The 22490-nt window shown below is 37.9% G+C and overlaps 1 protein-coding gene across 1 annotated transcript in view; it reads left to right on the top strand.

The window, feature by feature from the left end:
• LOC129739182 (serine-rich adhesin for platelets) overlaps nucleotides 1-22315 on the top strand; it is a 44570-nt gene extending 22255 nt beyond the window's left edge. Inside the window, exon 7 of the mRNA XM_055730607.1 lies at nucleotides 9546-22315. Within this exon, the coding sequence (XP_055586582.1) occupies nucleotides 9546-12894 (3349 nt within the window). The 3' untranslated portion in view covers nucleotides 12895-22315. The remainder of the gene's footprint in view (nucleotides 1-9545) is intronic.
• The last annotated feature ends 175 nt before the right edge of the window (nucleotides 22316-22490 follow it).

Here is a 22490-nt window from a genome sequence, read left to right as displayed (position 1 = left end):
GTGAACGATGATACAGGAATTTCTTCGCAGTGAGCAACTGGACGGCGGGCAGATGGAAGGTCGGGGTACTGGAGGCTGTGCCGATTCTTCCGGTTGATACCAGTAGTATTGATTGCGCAGAAGTAACAATCCGATGCATGGTCAGACGGCTCCCTCCAAACCATCGGTATCCCGAACTTCAGTGGCTTATTCATGCATGAATGTCGAGCAGAAGCCATATTAATAACCTGAAATAGTAATAGAAATATGTAGCCTACTTTCAGATAATAAATTTTGTTAATAAGTTAATTTGATAATTACATAAGGTGCATTTACAGTTCTTTCGAACGTGAAAATGAAAAAACTTATATTCTTCAAAAACTCGACTATGCTGCATTTCATGGCTGCGAAACTAGGTGGAATAGATGCGGAATGGTTGAACGATTATTTTTGAACTGATTTCCTTGTTCAAAGCCCTTTAATATTAATTTTATTTCAATTCCCCCGATTTTCACTGCGGAATATTTTTTCCGCGTTCACTGACATTCCGCTCGAAGTGTAAACGCACTGAGCGAACGTGAAAACGGAAAACGAACAAGAGTGGTGAATATAAATTCCGCGTTCATTTTCACGTCCGAATGGCAATGTGCATTCTGAAAAAAATTTCACCGATGACGGAAAATTTTTTGCTTCATAAAAATTTAGTTTTTTAATTTGTAAGCACATTTGAAGGCAATTAAAGGCTTAAAATACTACGTTTGAAATGAAACGCATGCGATATTTTTTTTTAACTTTAAAACCCGCTTGGGCATCATTTAATTGTACCTGTTGGAAGAGTTTCTCGACGAATAAATGTACCTGTTGGAAGAGCTTCTCAACGAATAAATGTAAATGAAGATCATCGAATGGCCAGAAATAAAAAAATAGATTCCGCTTTGTTCAAATGTGTGTTTCAGAAAAGGTATGGAAATAATTATAAAAATTTATGAAATCATTCAAAAATAATGTGTTTTAAGGAAAACTGAAAAGCAGAAAAATTAACAAACAAAAGAGTACTGATGCATTTTAATTAAATAAAAACCTTTTCAATTGTTTCACTAATTAAAAGTAATTTTGAAATTTTTGTTTGTCAATTTTTAATCAAGAACAAAAAATGGCTATCAGTTATATTCATAACGTCCTTTCAATAAGTTTTTCAAAAAAAAAGGAATCGCTAAAGCTCGTTACTCCTTGATCGATAAATACTTTTTGGGAGTACTTTAAATTCATAAAATTTAATTTAAATTCATTGTATTCAAAGATAAGAACTTTGGGATTATTTGATTAAATCAATCGTTTTCAAAGCTGAATATGTTTTGAAGAAGAACAATATGTTTTTTTTTGAGAAATTTGAATTTAAATTTGAGCATTGGTTCGACAAGTATCGATCAAAACATTGGTTGAATGATCAGTCTTTTTCCGATCGAAACCAATTTCTACCCGCAGTTGAACAAACCTCTTACTAATTTTGAAGATTTGACCGATTTGACATTTCACTGCGGAATAGTTTTTCACTGTGGTGAGTTCACGTTCACGTTCGAGTTCGAGTTCACAAGAACTGTAAACCGGGCTATAGATTGAACTCAAAACCCTTTTTACTAGCATATTGAAGCGTATATAGCCATATGGCTGTATCTCAAAAAGTTGACCTGATACAGCAAAATATGTTTTTTTTTAATGTCTTTATTATAGAGAATTTCAGCTTTTAGCTGGTTCATCTCTCGCAAAATATGTGATATTCTAACTCAGGACACAAAAATTAGTCTAAATCAGCTGAGAAACCCCAGACTATTTTTTGGCTGTCACCCAGTGAAATAGGTTAAAGTTATTTAAGAAAATTCTTCACTATTCTGACAAAATTTAAAACATTACAAACAAAATTAGGAAAAAGGCATTTATCAACTTTCCCAAGTAATTTTGACATCTGCGAAAAAAGTTATAAAAGCTTACTAATTTTTTACTTTTCCCAACTCTGCGAAATAAAAGAATTTCAACGAATTCTTGAAGAAGAATTAACTACATTGGATTTCAGATATTTCCAAAAACAAAAATCAAATCGTTCTGCAGACTTCGGCAAATTTGTTCTATGTTATATGTCTACTTGTCTTTCCGAATTAAAAAAATTGTTGAATTTTATTTTTAAGATCATGAAGCAAACTTAAATAATTGAAAAAATATGACAAAAGATTCGGGTTCAATACACCAAAATCTTCAAATCAATCATTAAAACATAGGAACCAAAAATTTATCTTTTTCATTTTAATTTGTGAAGAGTTAAATCACCGTTAGTTATTTATTTATTTTCAAAGAATTCCGTCTCATGACATAACTTGACGAACATTATTCCTAAAATTCACTCGATCCATGGCAACCGTTCTCCAATTTCTCGGACACCCCACGTTCGCCAGATCACGCCCACTTGGTCTAACCACCTCGCTCGTTGCGCCCCCGCTCGTCTTGTTCCTACCGGATTCGTAGCGAACACCTGTTTTGCACGACAGTCGTTCGGCATTCTCGCAACATGCCCCGCCTAGCGTATCCGGCCAGCCTTCACCACCTTCTGGATACTGGGTTCACCTTAGAGTCACGTGAGCTCATGGTTCATCCTTCGCCTCCACACTTCGTTCTCCTGTACGCCGCCAAAGATGGTTCTTAACACTCGTCGCTCGAATACTCCGAGTATACGCAGGTCCTCCTCGAGCAATATCCATGTCTCGTGCCCGTAGAGAACAACCGGTCATATACAGGTTACACTTCGTGCGAGGCACGACTTCCGCTGATAATTCGCCGCCGGATCTCACGGCTGGTGTCATTGTCTGCGGTCACCAGTGAGCCGAGATAAACAAAGTCTATCTATCTCCAGCTCGTCGCCATCGACTGTGACCTTGTTATTGCTGGTCTTGGACGTATTAATCATCAACCCAATCCTTCCTGCTTCGCGTTTCAGTTTGCGGTAGATCTCTTCCACCGTCGCAGATGATCTGCTGACTAAATATATCAATGCCATCGGCAAAGCAGATAAGTTGACTGGATCTGTTGAAAATCGTGCCCTGCATTTCGCCCACCGCTCGTCGAATAACACCTTCTAGCGCCACGTTGAACATCATGCAGGATAGACGATCGCCTTTTTGAAGCCCCCTGTGCGATTCGAATGAACTCGACAATTCACCACACAGCAATACGTTCCATCCATCGTCGCCTTGATCAGTCTGATCAGCTTCCCGGAAAAGCCGTTCTCGTTCATGATTTTCCATAGCTCGTTAAGGTTGATCGTGTCGTATGCGGCTTTGAAGTCGATGAATAGATGGTGCGTAGGGACTTGGTGTTCACGGCATTTTTGGAGGATTTGCCGCAATGTGAATATCTGGTCCGTTGTGTTACCGATTCAAACAATGTTTACATTCGGTATCAATTCAATGTAGGTTTTGTTTTGTTTACGCGTTTTGTTTTTTTCCTAATTTTGTTAATGTGGGCTCATTATGTAAATAGACTTAAAATTCAAATTAGCTATAAAAAAATCAGCTTGCCCAATATTCCCTAATCGAGGTTGACCGTCAAATGACAGGTGTCATTTGACATTTATGACACCGGATCCAGACACCCGAGAGAAAAGAGCGGGAATCTGGAGGTTGATGCGTGAACGACGGCGGATGTCTCGTTCACTTGTATCGGGATCAGGAAACGAATAACATCTAGTCTTAAACATTAAAAACCCTCACCGAAAACGTGTACTACCGTTCGGAGTTGGTGCGGAGTGTCCGGCCGGGTGAGCCGAAAAAAAGGGAGCGAACCGTGTGAATTAAAAGTCCTGTGTGAAAACCACTGTAGTGGGACAGGATTGTGTGAGGTGCAGCTTAACACGCCGTCAATTTGTGTTCGCTGTTCGTGCACGGTTCAATCCCCATCCGTCTTGGAAAGCGTTCCGTTGTTTCCGCACGCTTTGCCAGGTTCTACACATCCCGACCGCACTGCTGACCCCATTTAAAGCAGCTCCGAAACGACGTCACTGCCGGTTAGGCCGGAATACACCAGACGACCCACGGCGCACATCCTCATAGCCGTGTTTCGACTACCAGCTCCCGGTCAACATTCACCGTAGCGTGGTTGGCCCATAGCAGGAGAATTCAGCGGACGCAGCCTTTCATATCAGGGCTGGATTGAGGAGGAAATTAAAAAGCTACTCCAGGAAACCGAAGCGAACGATGGCCATCGAGACTGTGGACGGGAAACCCCGGTGAAGGCATAAAATGGCAAGTTAAAACAATAAATGTCAAAATCGTAATTAACTTCTGGTAAATTTAGTGTTTAATGAGCCCTGTAATTTGTCTTGCTTTATTGTTTTTTTTTTTTTTTCGATTATAGTCGTTTTACCATCTTTATGGCATTCGCGACTCTATCAACGTTGCAGTTGGCGGATCGTTATTGAAAAACTTATCCGGTACAACTGTGTTCGATGTTTACTCTTGGGCTCGAACTCACGGACATCGGCTCAGGAAGCAACAGACTTGCCAACTGAGCTATATCACAAGCCCCTTGCTTTATTGTGTTGTCCGCTTTGCAAGCAGCGATTGGTCGTTTCCGTCCTCCCTGAGAACGTGCGCCGACCCTGAGAACGTGAGTATTTGAGTTGAGCTGGCAGGAAGTGGATGACCAAGTCATTAACTTTCAGTTGTTGACAGTCCCTCCATGAAGCCGGCCTGATGACTTCCCACGAATCTGTTTGCTTGTGGCGTTAGTCGGCGGAGTAGGATTCGAGACAACACTTTGTAGGCGGCATTGAGGACAGTGATCGCTCGGTAGTTCTCACAGTCCAATTTGTCGCTCTTCTTGTAGATGGGGCATATTATCCCCTCCTTCCACTCCTCCGGTAGCTTTTTTTTTGTCCCAGATCGGGACTATCAACCGGTGTAGGTAATCGGCCAACTTTTCCGGGCCCATTTTGATGAGTTCAGCTGCTATCCTTCTCAGCCGACTTGTTTCTATCCAGTTGGCGAATTACTTCCTTAACTTCACTCATCGTTGGGAGTGGCTCCTCTACGTCGTTGGCTACGTGGGCAATGTACCTTCCCCCACCGTCTTGGTCTCCTGAATGTGCGCCGTTCAGGTGTTCATCGAAGTGCTGCTTCCACCTTTTGATCACCTCACGATTGTCCGTCAGGATGCCTCTGTCCTTATCCCGGCACATTTAGGCTTGCGGAACGAAGCCTTTGCGGGATGCGTTGAGTTTCTGATAGAACTTTCGTGTTTCTTGGAAACGGTGCAGCTGCTCCAGCTCCTCGAGCTCCTCCTCGTCCAGGCGGCGTCTTTTCTCCTGGAAAATTCAGACTCGCTGCCTCTTCCGCTGTCGGTGATTTTCCACATTTCGACGGGTGCCTCTTTGCACTACTGCCGCCCGCGCTGCATTCTCTTCGTCCATCACCCTCCTACACTCCTTGTCGAACCAGTCGTTCCGTCGAGTTCGCTCCACATAACCGATGACGCTCTCTGCAGCACTGTTGATGGCTGTTTTGATGGTAACAGTCATCGAGAGGGGCTTCTTCAAGCTCGCCCTGTGCCGGCATCGCTGCGTCGACCGACTGCCGCGACCTCAGGTTGCATCAGTCGTGCGATATTTAACCGAGGCGGGCGTTTCGTGTGTTGTTCACTACGGAGAGTTTTGGGCGCATCTTCACCATCAACAGATAATGGTCTGACTCGATGTTGGCGCCTCGACAGGATCTGACGTCGATGATGTCCGAGAAGAGCCGGCTGTCTATCAAAACGTGGTCGATCTGTGATTGCGTTTGGTAGGGAGATCTCCAGGTGTACTTGTGTGGGAGGCGGTGCTGGAAAAAGGTACTAATACGGCCATTCGAGGCGGCGGAATCTACAAGATTGAAGCCGTTTTCGTTGGTCAGCTGGTGCTTACTGAACCTTCCAAATGTCGGTTTGAATTCCTCCTTCTGGCCGACCTGAGCATTTAAATCCCCGATGACGATCTTGATATCATGTTTTGGGCAACAGTCGTATTCACGCTCCAGCTGCGCGTAGAATTCGTCTTTGTCGTCACCGGTACTTCCGAGGTGAAGGCTGTGCACGTTGATGATGCTTATGTTGAAGAACCGGCCCTTGATTCTCAACTGACACATTCGTGAGTTGAACGGCCACCACCCGATCACGAGCTTTTGCATCTTTTCCATCACTATAAAAGCTGTTCCAAGCTCGTGTGTGTTGCCGCAGCTCTGGTAGATGACACGACCATCTGGATACGTTCGTACACTGGAGCCCTTCCAGCATACCTTCTGCAGCGCTACGATGTCAAATTTGCGGCTCTTCAATTCGTTGGAGAGCACGTGGGTACTGCCCACAAAATTTAGAGATCGGCAGTTCCATGTTCCAAGTTTCCAATCGCTATTTCCTTTTCGTCGCGTGGGTCTTTGCCGATTTCCATCCGAAATTTGTTGTTCGTTGTTCGTTGCTTATGTGTTTTGTAGTCATGGGCTCGCAATGCCCGCAGCTAACCCCACTATCTCGCAGGAGTGCCCTATTCATCTCCACTTACGTTCCCGAATCTCGATTTCTAGCGTCCTTTGATGACACCGGCGATGTTGTTCCTCATTTGAGATACAGTTGGCAGACCACCAAGCACGGATGATATTCCGCAGGCAGCGGTTTACAAATATTTGCAGTTCCGCGTCGTTACTGCATATGTGCACCAAGTGTCGCACCCGTACAGCAATATGGATTTGACGTTTGAGTTAAAGATTCGAATTTTTGTTCGTAGAGAAAACTGACGTGAGCGCCAAATGTTCCGGAGACTCGCAAATATAAATCGGGCCTTTCTGATCCGGGTTTCGATGTCTTTCTTGTTTACCTTGTTGTTACATTGACTTTGAGACCTGTTGCCTTGGAGCTTTCGGTGAGGTCGTCGAGTTTGCTCTGCATTTCCGGTTGTGTTTGGGTGAACAATATCGTCAGCCAGGTCAAGGTCGTTCAGTTGCTCCGTTGTTGACGGATTCCACGGCAATCCTCGGTTCAGTGTACAGTCGATCGACCTAGTCAGAATCTCATCCATTACGATTAGACAAAGTAGCGATGATAAGATACATCCTTGTCTTACTCCAGCAGTTACCGGGATTGGATCGGAAAAGACACCGTCGTACAGGACCTAGCACGAAAATGCCTCGTATTGTGCTTCGATGAGATGGACTGGTTTCTCTGGGACTCCACGTCGCCTAAGAGCCACCTAGATGTTTTCGTGGTCAGTCGTTCGAATGCTTTTTCGAAATCAACGAACACCAGCAGAAGAGAGTCCTGGAATTCGTTGATTTGTTCGAGTATTGTCGTAGCGTTGTAATGTGGTTCACACATGATCCTCCGGATCGGAAACCAACTTGTTGCCGTCGGAGTGTAGCGTCGATTCTCTCCTGAATCCTGTTCAGGATCACTTTGCAGAGTACTTTGAGGATTGTACAGATCAACGTTATGCCTCGCCAGTTACCGCACTTTGTCAGGTCTTCTTTCTTCGGGACCTTTACGAGGATACCCTGCATCCAGTCGGCCGGGAATGTTGCAGTATCAGAGATGTCAGCGAAAAGACGGTGCTACATTTGTGCTGACAAGACAGGGTCGGCTTTCAGCATTTCAGCAGGGATGCAATCGATCCCAGGAGCTTTGTTGGAATTCATAGCTTTGATTGCCGCTTCCATTTCAGACAGCGACTTACTGTTGGCGCTTCGAGCTGCGGGTTCTATTGGCCATCGCTACTCGTGACTCGGAAAAGTTGTTCGAAGTGCTCAGTCCATCGTTTGAGCTGATCTGTTCGGTCGGTCCCGGTACATGCCTACTGAATTTCGACTTCGGCAAAAAAAATCGGTCAATTCAAGATGAGCTGGAAAGAAATCAAAATAATGGAAAACTGTTAATGAAAACGATAAAACTATTAGTAAGTCCACATGCTGCGGGAGAAGATTCAGTTTCGTTTGACGGGGTAACGTCATATTATCGGGAATGGTAGAAGTTTCAGTTCATTTGAAACAGTATGTTCTCAAAAATTTGACGAAATCGTGAAAAATATGAAACCAACGGCTGGTATCGACAACGTTTCTTGAAAGTTTATAAAGATTCTCTACCGGTACTAGTTGACAGAAATTATAAATACGAGTCTAACATTAGGAATAATACCTTCTACATGGAAGCATTCGGCTGTTGTTCCAATTCAAAAAGAGAAAAATGCGCGAGAAGCTTAATTATATCGTCCGATAAACATTTTGGAAATACAAGAAAAGGTGCTGGAGTGAGCAGTTAAGAAGCAATTTCTACACTTTATTGAGTCAGAAGGAATATTGATTGACGAGCAATCTGGATTCAGAAAGCAGCATTCAACGGAGACAGCAGTGAATTTGATACTTCGAAATTGGAAGTTCAATATTGAAAACAGGAGTTACACAGTTGCTGTGTTTCTGGATTTCAAGAGAGCTTTTGAAACGATTGATCGGTTAAAGTTGGTAAACGTATTGGAAAAAATAGGTATCAACGGAACGGTACTGAACTAGTTTAAGGACTACTTGAATAACAGAATGCAAAGAACAAAATACGGATCGTCGTATTCGCGATACAGGGAAAATAGTCTAGGTGTCCCCAAAGGAAGTGTTCTGGGTCCTTTTTTATTCATATTGTACATCAATGACATGAAAAACGGTCTACGTTATGGTTGTCTCAAACTGTTCGCAGATGATTCAGTCTCCTACTGGAGTGGTGATGACTTAGAGCTCATTATTCAAGAAGCAAATTCCGAAAAAATTGTGTCCGAATCTTAGTAAAACCAGCTGGATGGTTATTGGTAATCGTCCAACAAGAGTCTGTCCAAACTTGCTGATTGATGGTTGTGCCATCAAAAAAGTGCGTCAGGTCAAATATTTGGGAATACAAGAGAAACTGAATTTCGTAGCATATATTGACTATACAGTCAAGAAAATAGCCATGAAATATGGCATACTTTGCCGAATCAGCCGCTATATGACTTTCTGGTCAAAAGATGAAAAATGGAATGTTACCATATTATTTAATGGACGGCCTGCAATACGAAACCGACATTCACGAATATAAAAAAGAGATGAGCAAACTAATGGTAGTTGTGAATCAGATATGAAAGATCCCTTCCATCTTATATGTAACTGTCCCTCATTTGCCAGACTACGTTTTCGTACTCTGGGATCTTACGCTATAAGCGAATCTGAGCTTAAGAAATTAAACTTCAAAGACATGCTATCGTTACCGTTACCGAATGTAGAAAAGCTGCTTTAATGCTAATAATCCCTAGTGGATAGACTTTATATCATCTTAAATAGATTGGATTTATTTCTTCCTTTTATAGGTTTTTTAGGTTTCTCAGGTAAATGATGCAATCTTGGATAAAAAAAGGCCAGGCTCAATTTTCCCGTATGTTTGGATAACGGGCCGCTATTAAGCCTACCCCCATTCTGATACCTGATACCTGCTTGAGATAATAACCGATAAAACTGACAATTACCTTTTTACATTTCCAGGGACCACGGGAAATTGAACAGATCATCAAGTGCGTCATCAATGACGAGCAACGTTTCGGAAACTGCAACCACATCTAAAGCTTTTAAACGACGCAGTGAGTCATCCTCCTACAGTGACGAATCTGACGAAGAATCAAGTTCTAGCACTTCGCTTTGCGACGATGAAAATCAGGCTCAGAGTATTTCTTCCTTGGAAGCATCTCCAATGAAAAAACGCCTAACGCCTGATAATATCAAAGAAGTGCCTGAAGAGCAGATTGGAGTTGAGCACGATACGGAAACATTTAACTATTTTCAATTCGATGCGTTAGTTGATACTAGTTCTATAGGTAGAAAAAATCTTTCTCCTCTTTATGAGGATATTACCTTTGAGGAAAAATCTAACAGTAATTGTCAGGTTGATGTAGCGAAACAATATTCTGATGAAAATACGGATAATTTGATTTCGTTTAGTGAAAATATTAGCTCTATAAATCTAAAAGTTGCAGCACAATCAGAGACTGTTGATAAAATAGGCGATCATACGATAAGTCCACTGAATTTTTATTTAAACGATATTCCAGGAATAATGAAGAACGTTCATTCAGAAGATCCGGATAGTTCATCAACATTCGAAGTAAATGAAGAAGAGGGGGTAACTAATCAACTGTTCGAAAGAATAAATGCTGCCCAGAGGCCTAATTATTTAAATTTGAATGTTATGAAAGAGCTCGAAATAAGCTCGAGTTGTATTAAAAGTACTGCCGAGAATTTGAGCGAGAAGGAATCAGTTTTAAACGATTACATTATTCCCAGTGAAACATCGCTGGATTTTAGTTTTCGACGAAAGAAAGAGGAGAAGAATACTTTCTCCCTATCACCTAGTATGGAAACTGTACAATCCGAAAATTTACTAGTAGAAACCGCATTGAAAAAGGATATGCAAAATGATCTCTATAACATTCCATTGAACTGTGTTTCCGGTAGCTTAGATAGTTCCTTGGTAAGCAATATCAAGTTTATGAAGGAAAAATCTTTTTCTATGGATGAACCGTTGAAAACTGATGAATTATTTTTCGACGATATATCCAAGCGATCGTCATCTGAAGGGTTTGTTTCAGTCGAAGTGAATGCTGATAAGAATAGCAAAATGTCAGAAATTATTAAAGAAAATTCGTTGATACTAGGTCGTTTGGTGAAGAAATCGAACAATGATCGTGATGAAAATGTATCTGTTAAATTGCCGGAGATTCAGAAAGAGGATAAGAAATCAAATGTAGTTAAACCTCATCAGGAGGTGAGCGATCTTTCAGCAGAACCAAAAATACAAATCGAATCGGATCAAACGACTGCTACGAAAGAAGTTGAACGGGAAACTTTTTACTTAGATACAGCCATCCTAACAAGTGATTTGAAATTGGACGAAGATGGTGATCATCCGAATCAAACTGTTTCAAAGACTGATCTTCTTATAAAACGTACCGAGGAACAGTTGGCACGATTCAACAATGAAGAATCGGCGAGTTTCTTCTCTAGTCAATACATTTTAGAATCTGTCTCTTCGCCTGAGCATGAAAAGCAGATAGATGGCACACGGTTTTTGGAAGAAAAGTTGGAAGCAACTGTACCAAGTTTGGATGCCGTTAAGACGTTTCAATCCGAAGATAGGCTGGATCAGTCAAATCAATTGTTAGAAAAAGTAACATGCAATTCAGAAATTCAAATCTCCGAGACAAACTTCGCTGAAATTGATAAGGATTGCTTCATAAAGCAAAACGAAAGTATGTCAACTAAAACTGATGAGCTTATAAAGAAAACGGAAGAACAACTGGCCAGATTTGAGAACTCCGATAGAAAGGAATTGGAGAAGCTCGAAACAAGGTTGTCTTTAATCGAGTTCAAGTTTGATCATAACAATACCGACGAATTACTGAATGTAAGTAGTCAGCAAAGGATCCTCAACAGAACAGAAGAAGTTATCAAAAAATCCCAGGAACAAATTTCTCGCATCAAAATTGACTCAGTCAGTATATCGAAAAATTTTAGCTGCAGCTCTTTAAGTGAGACATACAGTACAAAAGTGACGATGCCCGTTACTTTTTCATCGAAAACGGAAGATATAATTAAGAAAACCGATGAACAGTTGGCAAAGTTCAAAAAAGTAGCTAGAATAAATGCAGAAAAACGCAAAAGTCGGCATGAAATAGAGGAACTTTTGCAGACCAAGAATGAATCGCCAACCTTTGCCAGTAATCATTCTAATGAAAATTTTATGACTGTTCATGGTAACGATTTAAAAAAAAGCACAGAAGAGCCTGGATACTTTAAAATTGGCGAAAAAATGCAAGCTTCAAAAACAGATGAGATAATTAAAAAAATTGGAGATGGAAAAATTAAACTTGGGGATGACTATATAACAACAATAAAAACGATAGATTACCTCAAACAATCGAATGCGAATCTGTCAGCCACATTGTCGTCTATAGAAAACTCTATAAAGACAATCGACTGCCTTTGTGATCACGACTCTGACATTCAATCGAACAGAATCAACAATACGATTGAGAATTTGGAAAAGTCTTTAAAACAATTCGATAACGCTTCCTTGAACCTACCACCACTGGTAATGGTACATGACTTTTCGAACTCACACTGCGATCAGCGCTGTAGACCATCCACATGCAATAGGCCTAGTAGATCGCGAAAGCGTAAAGAGTACTCGCCAAAAAGGAAGAAAGAGAAGGATCGCAACGACAAGAATCGAAGTTTGAGTTTACGTTTGATGAAAGACGAAAAGTCCCCGGACAGTTATCTCAGTGATCACGAGTCACAGAAATCCTACACATTCCACTCATTTTACAGCACATCGCCACCAAATACACCTCGTGTCGTGTCCCCGGTAGGAAAACGATCAACCAACACTTTACAAAACACTCAACTGCACGAACCGAAGCAACCGATCAGCTTCAAATCGTTGGAATCTCCCTTATCGCCGATCATCAATAGATCGTATTTAGAATCACTTAGACCGGCCATTCCGATATCATCGACGCAGCGTATATCACGATCGGCAGAAAACTCTCCGCCATGTTATTCACCACAAATTTTCAAGTTTCCTACGTCCGATTCCAGTTCGAAACATGCTTTCCCTAGTTTAAGTCTCTCGGGCAGCCAAAAGAGTGAGAAAAATCACGTGAAGAGTTGTGAAAATATACTAATGAGGATCGACTGCAAGAACATTACGGCTTTAGCATCCAGTTTTCCCGTTTCTAGCGGTCTTACACCTTCGATGAACGTATGTAAAAGGTTCGAAATCGAAGAACGTAGCACTTCAAGTTTTGAGGTATGCCAAACGCAACGGTTAAATTGAAATAATTTTAAAATAAATCTGAAACATGTAACAACACATAAGTGCTGCTTCCATATGAGGTGTATGCTCAAGTATTCTTCGAGATCTTTCGACATTTTGAACAGAACAAAAATATTGATGCAGTTGAAAACGGAATAGATACTGCTATAATTAGTTCCAAACTACATACGCAGTTTACCGCTTTTTTTAAATAAGTAAACTAATGATCACTTTTCATGTGAAATTGGGCGCTCAATCTGAAAATTATTATTATTATTATAATTTATTAGAGACCTTTTAACCACCCGGGTTATTCGGGTCTGTCAATCTGAAAATGAAATTCAAAAAAATCTCAAAATAACAATTTTTAAGTTATGCTTCAAATATAAATTTTTGAAAACATAAAAAAGTACTTATACTTACAGATTCAAACTGTATAATATTAATTTGAAATTTCTTTTCTACATTCATATTAAAGTTGAATGAATTGGCTATCGATCATCAGAACTTCATTTTAGCGTATGATCAACATTATTGTTGATATTAGTGAGTTTGTGATAGAAAAATTGGTAAAAACACATTTTTTTAAGAAAATTTTGTTTCATCCACAGTTTAAGAATCAATGACATTTTAAAAATCTGTTTTCAATTGGTCTTAAATGTCATTTCAAACAAAGATTTCAAGTGATTATTTATCAACATCGGTTGAAAATTGAAGAAGTTATGGTTACCCTCCTATAAAGGTTATCTTATATTTCATCTTAAATCTGGACGCATTAAAACGGGTCTATCTCGAAGATTTGTAAACGAAATGAAAATGTTGTGTACTCAAAATGTAGGTTTTTTATTTCACTTTTTAGGAAACATAACAAAAAAATATTCTGATTTGGTTTTGATGAATTCGGCGAATAACACTTATCATAGTTTGGACACCCTGTTCGTTGACCTCAGCGGCCATTTTGTTCCACCATCTCTTCATCTCTGTTTCATTCCGAGTCGTCCTATCTTTCTTCTTCATCTTCTGCTTGACAATTGTCCAATATATTTCGATCGGGCGGAATCGAGGGCAGTTTGGTGGGTTGATGTCCTTATCAACAAATTCCATCCCGTTGTTTCGATACCACTCTAGTACGTCTTTGCTGTAGTGGGAGCTTGCCAAATCTGGCCAAAACTTTACTAATCCTAATCTAATGAACGGAAGAAAACATTTTATCAGGCACTCCTCCTTGCCCATTTTGAAGTTCATGGTCTTGTTTGTCACAAAAATCGAAGTTTTTCGTCCGCAGCTGAAAATACCTTGCTTAATCAAAAACTTTCTTGCAAACTTATCCGCAAAAACGAATTTGAACTTGCCGGGGACCTCACCCCGTCCAGTAGCTGTATAAAATTTTTGTCCAGGAAGCTGCCCAAGAAAATGTTCAATTCGCACATTATGTGATAGTGTGAAAGATCTTGTAACAAATAGTTTCAAGCACCGCAAGACTTTAGCAACAACTGATTGGATTGTTTTAGAGAACCATAAGTTGAGATGGAAGGAATATACGTTGGATCGGGAGGACCAACATGAATAGTGTTCTGATGATTCGCTTTATGAATTTACGATGGATCGGGAAGACCAGAGTTATCGTTTTCCATGTTTGTGTAGGGGGGAGAGGTGTAGCCGATAATGGTGAGCACCATACTCTGTTGGCCAGGGTTGCCAACATTGCCAACAACAGAGGGAATCTTTCGATCGCTTTGATTCAGCCACATTTTCACTTTTTCACTCCCAGCAAACATTTGTATAGGGTAAATGATCTTGAGCGGAACTAGTCGAAATCTGATCTTGAGCGGAACCATTTATTTTTCCTAAAATATAGGCGATGATTGTTTATGAAGCTTATCAAAATGTTGAAAAAACACTTTTTCAAAATCTTTTCAAACAAGCATTCACATTTTTGCTAAAGTTTATTAACTGAAATAATGTTATTAGAAGATTTAAAAACATACGCATTTCTGCTGCAATTTTCATCAATCTACGCTGACTTTGAACGTCAATTTATGTAACCCTTGGCCGTTATAAACTGATTCTTAATGACTAAAATGGTAGAAAAATTCTTAAAGAAGCATTATTCCAGTTTTAGTAACAAGTTTTCTATCAAAATATCAATAAATCGCGTAGTTTTTAAAAGTAAAATATGATCTTCAGTGGAACCATCTTTGATCTTGAGCGGAACTACTAGCTTCCGAAATAAACCGCTAGGTGCGCTGTCTTATGCCTAATGTCTCACACGTGATTTTTACCCCTGAATATATGCAGCACCTTTGTATTTTCCTTATTATATCAGCTTTAGGGAAAGAGAAGATGTATAATTAAATTCGAATAGAACAAAAATTAATTAATTGGTGTCATAGCGTACCAAGCTAGGCACACAAAAAGTTTAAATTTTTGGGGTACAAGAAATGTGTTTTTGATTCTTTCTTTCAGATGGTCGACGGGAAGGAGGAGGAAGGCTTTCATACATATTTTTGGCATAATTCGAGAACTAATGAAGCCAATAAAGTTAAGTCATTATTTCAGAATAAGAATCAATCTTCATTGCCATTACTATTCGTACTTTAAGAAGTAGCTTTCATTTGAAGAGGTTGTTTTATATGTTCAAATTCCAATTTAAAACGATATTCTACCTAATAAACAAAAATTTAAATTGTTTTTAATACACATTCCTTCAGTTTTACAAAGTGTAGCAAAGCACACCGGGTTACCTATTTTATAATACTCCACGATTCAATTGGTGGCCCGGTATTTAAACTCTATCCAATTTCCTTGTGCTTGATTTTACACTTGAGCTCGAACTGGAAGTCGGTTTGAGAAATGATTGTTTTATCAATTGAGCTAAACAATTAATGTTTCCATAAATTTTAAATATAAATAAATTTAATCTAGATTCATAAGAAACTGGAATTTATAAAAAACTTTATTCTTTGAATGAGTTGCTTAGAGCAAGATTGCCGAAATCACAGAAAAATCTGTTTTTCACAAAATTTTGAGGAAACTTTCATCACAGATTTCACAGAATTTTTTAACTTTGATCGGATTTCCATAATTATAATTTTTTTTGGTCAATATTAAATTTAGTTTTCTTACTTTGAATAAGAAAGGTATGAAAAGATTCTCAACGTAAACTGATTTTTCCCAACTAAAATTTAAAAATGATCCATTTTATCATGAATTTCCAATGTAATTAAAGGATTTAAGGGAATGAGAAATGACAAAAAATCTGTTTTTTTCTCAAAAACATTGATTTAGAACAATGTACAGTTTTTTTTGCAAAATCTGTAATTGAAGGCATCTTCTTATGTATTTCTGACTCTGTTGTTACCTTCAAAAGTCGTTCGGGTCAATATGACCCGTAGCGCAGATTCAAAGCATCTTAATCATAATTACAACATACTGAGGAACTGACGTTTTTGAGAGACCAAATATGATCTATGAAAATGTTAGTCAAATTAACGACAAAAAACTAAAATTTAATTTTGAAATATCAATTTATTAAGAAATGAGATACAACGATGCAAAGACAAAATTGGATGTCTTTGTTTTGAGTTAGATTTTTTTTTCAACCGGAAAATCCAGAATAGCGGTCAAAAAATTCATTGGACCTCCACATATTTATACATCGTCGGATAGATGTATTCTTAACAATTCTAGAAATAAAAAAAGCACCCAAATACAGCAAAGTTGTCAGAAATTACAAGCAATTTAAAAATAAAATTGTTTTTTGGGGCTTTTTTTATTCGGAGCCAACTACAGACAACCTAGTAGAACAAATTCACTTCCTTTGAAAATATTTAGAAACTAGAAAAAATAACCTACACAATGAATCCAATATCATAAAAATCGGTCAACATTTGCGGCCACGGGAATAACAACAAATTACAAGTCAAATTTCCCCGAAACGCAGATTTTGCGAACAGCTTTGGAAGGTTAAGGGGGGGGTAGGGTCTAACACTTTCAAAAAATCGATTTTTTTATTTTTTTATTTTCTTATTGTAAAACATTTCAAGAATGTTGTGTCAAATTTTCAAGTCAATTGAAGCAAAACTGTAGAACTTACAGGCCTTTATCTCCTCCTATCTAATACTGCAAGAAAGCAAAAGCAGAAACTTCAAACGCGTTTTTCTCGAAAGCACATTTTTAAAGTCCGTGGACATCGTCATTTGAAAACTACTTATCCGATTCTTTTCAAATTTGGAACATATTTTCTACATATAAATTACCAGACCCCAACGTTTTTCTTTTTTGATTTTTTTTAATTTGGGGTGATTTTAGAGGTGAAAATGGCGGATTTTTAAGTGAAAAATCGTAGTTTTTACTTCAAACAGCCACAAAAATTTCATAAAAATATTTTTAAGTTAAATAAAAACGTTGGGGTCCAGAAAAACATCTATTTAAAATATTTTGCTCTGATTTTTTGACTTCAGACGATTCTGTGCTGAGATACAGTGTCCACCGCAAATCCTGTTTTCTAAGAGGCATCCTCGAAAATGCTCCGTCACTGGCTCATTTTTCAATATTTTTCTACGAAAAAATTACTAAATGTTCTTTTAACAATGCTTTGTATAATGCAAAAAATTTGAATACATTTGTTTGAACGATAGCTCTAGAAAAAAATCGTGAAAATGGTGTTTTTTTATACCCGTTAGACCCTACCCCCCCCCTTAAGCAAGCAATAAATTGGAACGGATATTTTGAGAACAACTTTGGAACGCTAAGTTCCCTTTTTTACGTAAAAACATTGATTTTTTAACTTTAAAATCTTCAAAGATGAAATTTAATTGAAGTTTCACAGTTACACAAGTATTAGGAATGAGAGCTATAAAAGATGTTGACAGAAGAAAATGGTTCCGCTCAAGATCATATTTTAGTTCCGCTCAAGATCAGCGTGGTTCCGCTCAAGATCAGAATTCTTACTCCAGTAAAACAGCTCTAGAGTTATTAGGATTTACTCTAAAATATTCTAAACATCATCATTAGAAAGAAGAAACCAAGATCTATCAGCTGAACTGAAAATTTTTTTGTTCGGATATAACCCACAGCCATACCGCTTGATCAACTGTTTCGAGTTGCGTCGAATTGAGCCATTTAGTTCCGCTCAAGATCATTTACCCTAGGTATATTTCTCAACAACTTTGTTATACGTCTCATATACATTATAGAATAATCGTATGAAACTCGAAAAAATAGCATAGCACCAAAGTGGATCAATATACGTACATATTTTCAACTTCTGGCTAAAACGATAAGAGTTTACGATTTGAGAGATATGTATTTTTTTTTACATTACATTGCATTTTATTTACCATTTTTTGTTTAACAATTAGTATTCTTACAAGTTAAGTGATACCGCATAAGAGCTTTTCATTCTTCAGGTTATTTTGATTTTACTTTAATGATCTAGTTTTCTTTTCTTCACCTAAGTTTTAGTTTCCAATTTGAGCTATATTGCTCTATTCATGTTTTTTTTTCTTGTACAATTTGAGAGATATACGACACCATATGCATATATACTGAAAGAATGCTAGAGAGTACAATTTTTTTCTCTCAATGCGTACGAACTGTTGTCAGCGACAGAATTCACTGCTTCGGTTATTGGGCAATTATTGTCAATACACTATCTGTTTTTCAGCAATCTAGTTGCACTGCTGGTCGCTGAGAGAACAACAAAGCTGTTCTCTCACTAGACCCGCGTAGAAGAAAGCAAAGGAACGAAATCGTCTTCAAAATCTGCATTCCAGTAACAATTTTTACGACCTTTTACTTGTGTTAATTGGAATTACGATTCGCAGTAACGTTTTTAATGACTTGAGTTATCATCTTAATGCGATTTTATGTTTGCTGGGCTTCAGCAATGGTACCTAATCCAGTTCCTTACTACCCATTTTTCATCACCTTCGCAAAAATCAGGCAAAATAAGGCATATTTTAAAAAACCAGGGAAATTTAATGGCTTATCAGGTTGTCAGACTGAGCCTCGAAAAATCAGGCAAATCATGAAAAATCAGGCACATTGGCATCTCTGCTCTTGGCTGATAGGTCTTTCCGAGTCAGAAATCTTCCTCCATCGCCCTTTCTGTTTACACGCACACACCCGACGGCCGAACTACCGTATCGTGAGCGGTCTGTGTCGTGTTCGTCAACTGGCCACGAAAAACTATTAGTGAGACAGGGCGCGTGTCTCCCATCCAGCCAGTCGTATGATAAGTCCACAGCTCTCAACACCTTCAAATGCAGATTACGATCCTTAGTCCCACTATGACGCTTGGTACGAACCTGCCGACCGATAGTATGCATCTCACAGCAACGTTTCAGAACGCTGCATACAGAGCATTTTCAACAATTTCCCGATTTTTTAACCTGACAACGTCGGGCTTTTGACGGGGGTGTCCAAAATTAACTTTTGTTCCGCGGCTTCCATCACGTGTATTTTTTTTTAAACGAAACGAATTTTAATAAAATGTTCAGCACTGATAGAGAAAACATTTCAAAACAAAGTACTGTCAAAACTTTCTAGATCCGACCACTAGGAGCGCTGTGGTATAATATACAGTGCGTCCAGATTTAAGATAAACTATGCTTTAACAGTATTTTTTGCATTTTTGAATATTTTAACGAACCACATGCCCTATCTGAGCAAGAATGGACCATGGGGAGGGGTTGGTTGACTCTAATGCGTGAATGAGATTTTAAGCTTTTCTGCTTTACTGGTTTCTTCATTAGTAATTCTTTACTTCACCGGCCGATTGCTTTTAATGAAAAAAAATCTTAAAGCCTAAATTGAGACAAATATTTCACTCTAAAGCCTAGTCCACACTAGGAAACGGTTCGTCTAGAGACGGTCTCAGCGTCTCCCATTTTCTTCGGGAGACACTGAGACTGTCTCAGGTTTCCAACAACAACAACAGACAACAAAGTTCGTCTCATAACAAAAATCGCAGTTCATGTTGCCTAGTGTGGACTAGGCTTAAGACTGCAGAACGATTGAACTTAAAACAAAAAAGTTATTCTGGGTCAAAGATTGTAATTTGGCCCGAGATTGCCGTATATAACGCAATGCGTAAAATGCACTCATTGCGTGTTAGAAGACAATTTGATATCAAAATACAATTTTGAACTGCAGTAACTTTGCTGTTTTCATCATATGCATTATTCACCTTCAATATGCAATAAATGAGATTTCAAATTAATGTTATGCAGTCCAAGATATTTGAATCCAAGTACAAATACTTTTTATTTTTTCAAAAATTTCATATTTGGATCATAACTCATTTGAATGTCACTTTCGGATTCAGCGCCCAATTTAACATTATAATTATAGATCGATCAATAAAGTTCACGATTTTTATTTTAAATTTTGTAAACTAGTGTAACTTTGAAAAGCCAAATGGGAGTCACATTGTTATACAGGATGTTAAGAGGAGAAAAAATGGGAGTGTAGCCGAATCAGCATTCATGTACATTAGACAGGCACGAATTTGTAATTTTGAAGCGTTTAACGTCTCTCTGTATTGGTTGCAGAAAATATTTCAAAATTTGTAATGTACAAATTCTCAATGAAAATTTTTTTTCCATGAAACTATGAAAGATAGAACGTTTCAACACGATAAATATAGGGAGTTTTGTATAAAAAATCACATTAGAGGGATACAATTTTTTCAATAGTATGTATTGTTTTTTCTTCTCAAATTCCACTTTAATCTTCCAAAGCTGCTCGGTCAATATTTGCGGTCAGATTTGAAGGGATATTCTGCGAACAGCTTTGGAAGGTTTAGACAACGGAACAAAATGATAACATCAATGTGATTTTGGATTCAATGGGTGAATGGATTCTTGGAGCAGATTGCAATTTTTGGCTCAGGAGAAATTGTCTATTTTTGAATGTTGAAATTCGTGTCGATCTAATGTGTATATTATCGGGACAATGAGGTATTTTTGAGCGCTTTGGGCACTGATTATGCGCTCTCTTCAAATGATATACAAAATATAACACCTGAATTTTGAGATTTTCTGAAATCTGAAGTCCCAATCCGAAATCTAAATCTGAATCTGAAATCTGAATCTGAAATCTGAATCTGAAATCTGAATCTGAAATCTGAATCTGAAATCTGAATCTGAAATCTGAAATCTGAAATCTGAATCTGAAATCTGAATCTGAAATCTGAATCTGAAATCTGAATCTGAAATCTGAATCTGAAATCTGAATCTGAAATCTGAATCTGAAATCTGAATCTGAAATCTGAATCTGAAATCTAAATCTGAAATCTGAATCTGAATCTGAAATCTGAATCTGAAATCTGAATCTGAAATCTGAATCTGAAATCTGAATCTGAAATCTGAATCTGAATCTGAAATCTGAATCTGAAATCTGAATCTGAAATCTGAATCTGAATCTGAAATCTGAATCTGAAATCTGAATCTGAAATCTGAATCTGAAATCTGAAATCTGAATCTGAAATCAGAATCGGAATGTGAATTTTAATACTAAAATCTGAATCTGAAATAGAAATAAGAATCCTAAGAGTATTTTATTGAAACTAGTGGTGGCTCCTGAGAGTAGAAAAAAAATATTTTCTCATTTTTTTCTAAACAAGCTTTACGACATCTAGCTTTGTTCGTTGCTTCACTTTTATGAAGTTATTGGAAAAATGGGATTTTATATTCTTGACTGGATTTTTTCACTTTAAAGAAAACATTCAATACCCTAATAAAAAATACATTATCCTTGAGTCTGAATATTAAACATTTGTTGACATGAGTGTTATGAAAAAAAATATTAAAATTATCAAGCAAACCAGCGGATATGATTGTGAAGCGTTTTTAAATTAAAACTTACAAAATAAATCGCATAGAAGCAAACACACAGAAAAAAAATCTCAATTCTGAAAAAAAAACACTATTGTCAGTTCAGAATATCATCCTGAATATTAATTCAATCATTTTAATTGAAAAGTTTAACTCTAAATTTGGATCGAAGACTTAGCTCAATTCTAGATTTAGCATTTGAATTTTGGACTAAATTTTGAATCTGAATTTTGATAAGGTCTGCTTCTGATTCAGAATTCCCAATCAATCTTAAATTACAATGAAATATTTATTATTTCAAGCAGCATTGTTATTTCCTAAAACCATCAAAAATACCTCATTAAATCTGAAGAAAAACGCCTAATGACGTGTTGTAGGATTATAACTTTTCAACAATAGTTCATACAAATGTAATACACTGTATTATTGTTCAAGTTCGTAACACCGTTTGGCAGCACTGCCGCTGTTAGTCCAGTTAAGAAACCGAAGTGATGCACTGCTGCCAAATGTTAATTAAAATCAGTTATAACCTTTGGAACATACTACTGATAGAAGAATGCTAATAAGATTGCCCCCACCATATTGAACCACAGATTTCATGAACATGAAATAAATTAATTCAAAAAAATGTTTTCATGTTTTGATTCTTTTCTAACTCTTGCTACACTATGAAAGAACAAAAAGAAAAGAAAAGAAAAGTCATTGTAAGCCTTCTAAATATAACTTTTTTTTTTAATTTTCGATATACCTGTTTCATCGCAGATGACGTTTGTGAAG

This window comes from Uranotaenia lowii, chromosome 1, assembly GCF_029784155.1.
Source record: "Uranotaenia lowii strain MFRU-FL chromosome 1, ASM2978415v1, whole genome shotgun sequence".
In the NCBI taxonomy this organism is placed as follows: Eukaryota; Metazoa; Arthropoda; class Insecta; order Diptera; family Culicidae; genus Uranotaenia; species Uranotaenia lowii.
This window is presented reverse-complemented; position numbering and strand designations above follow the sequence as displayed.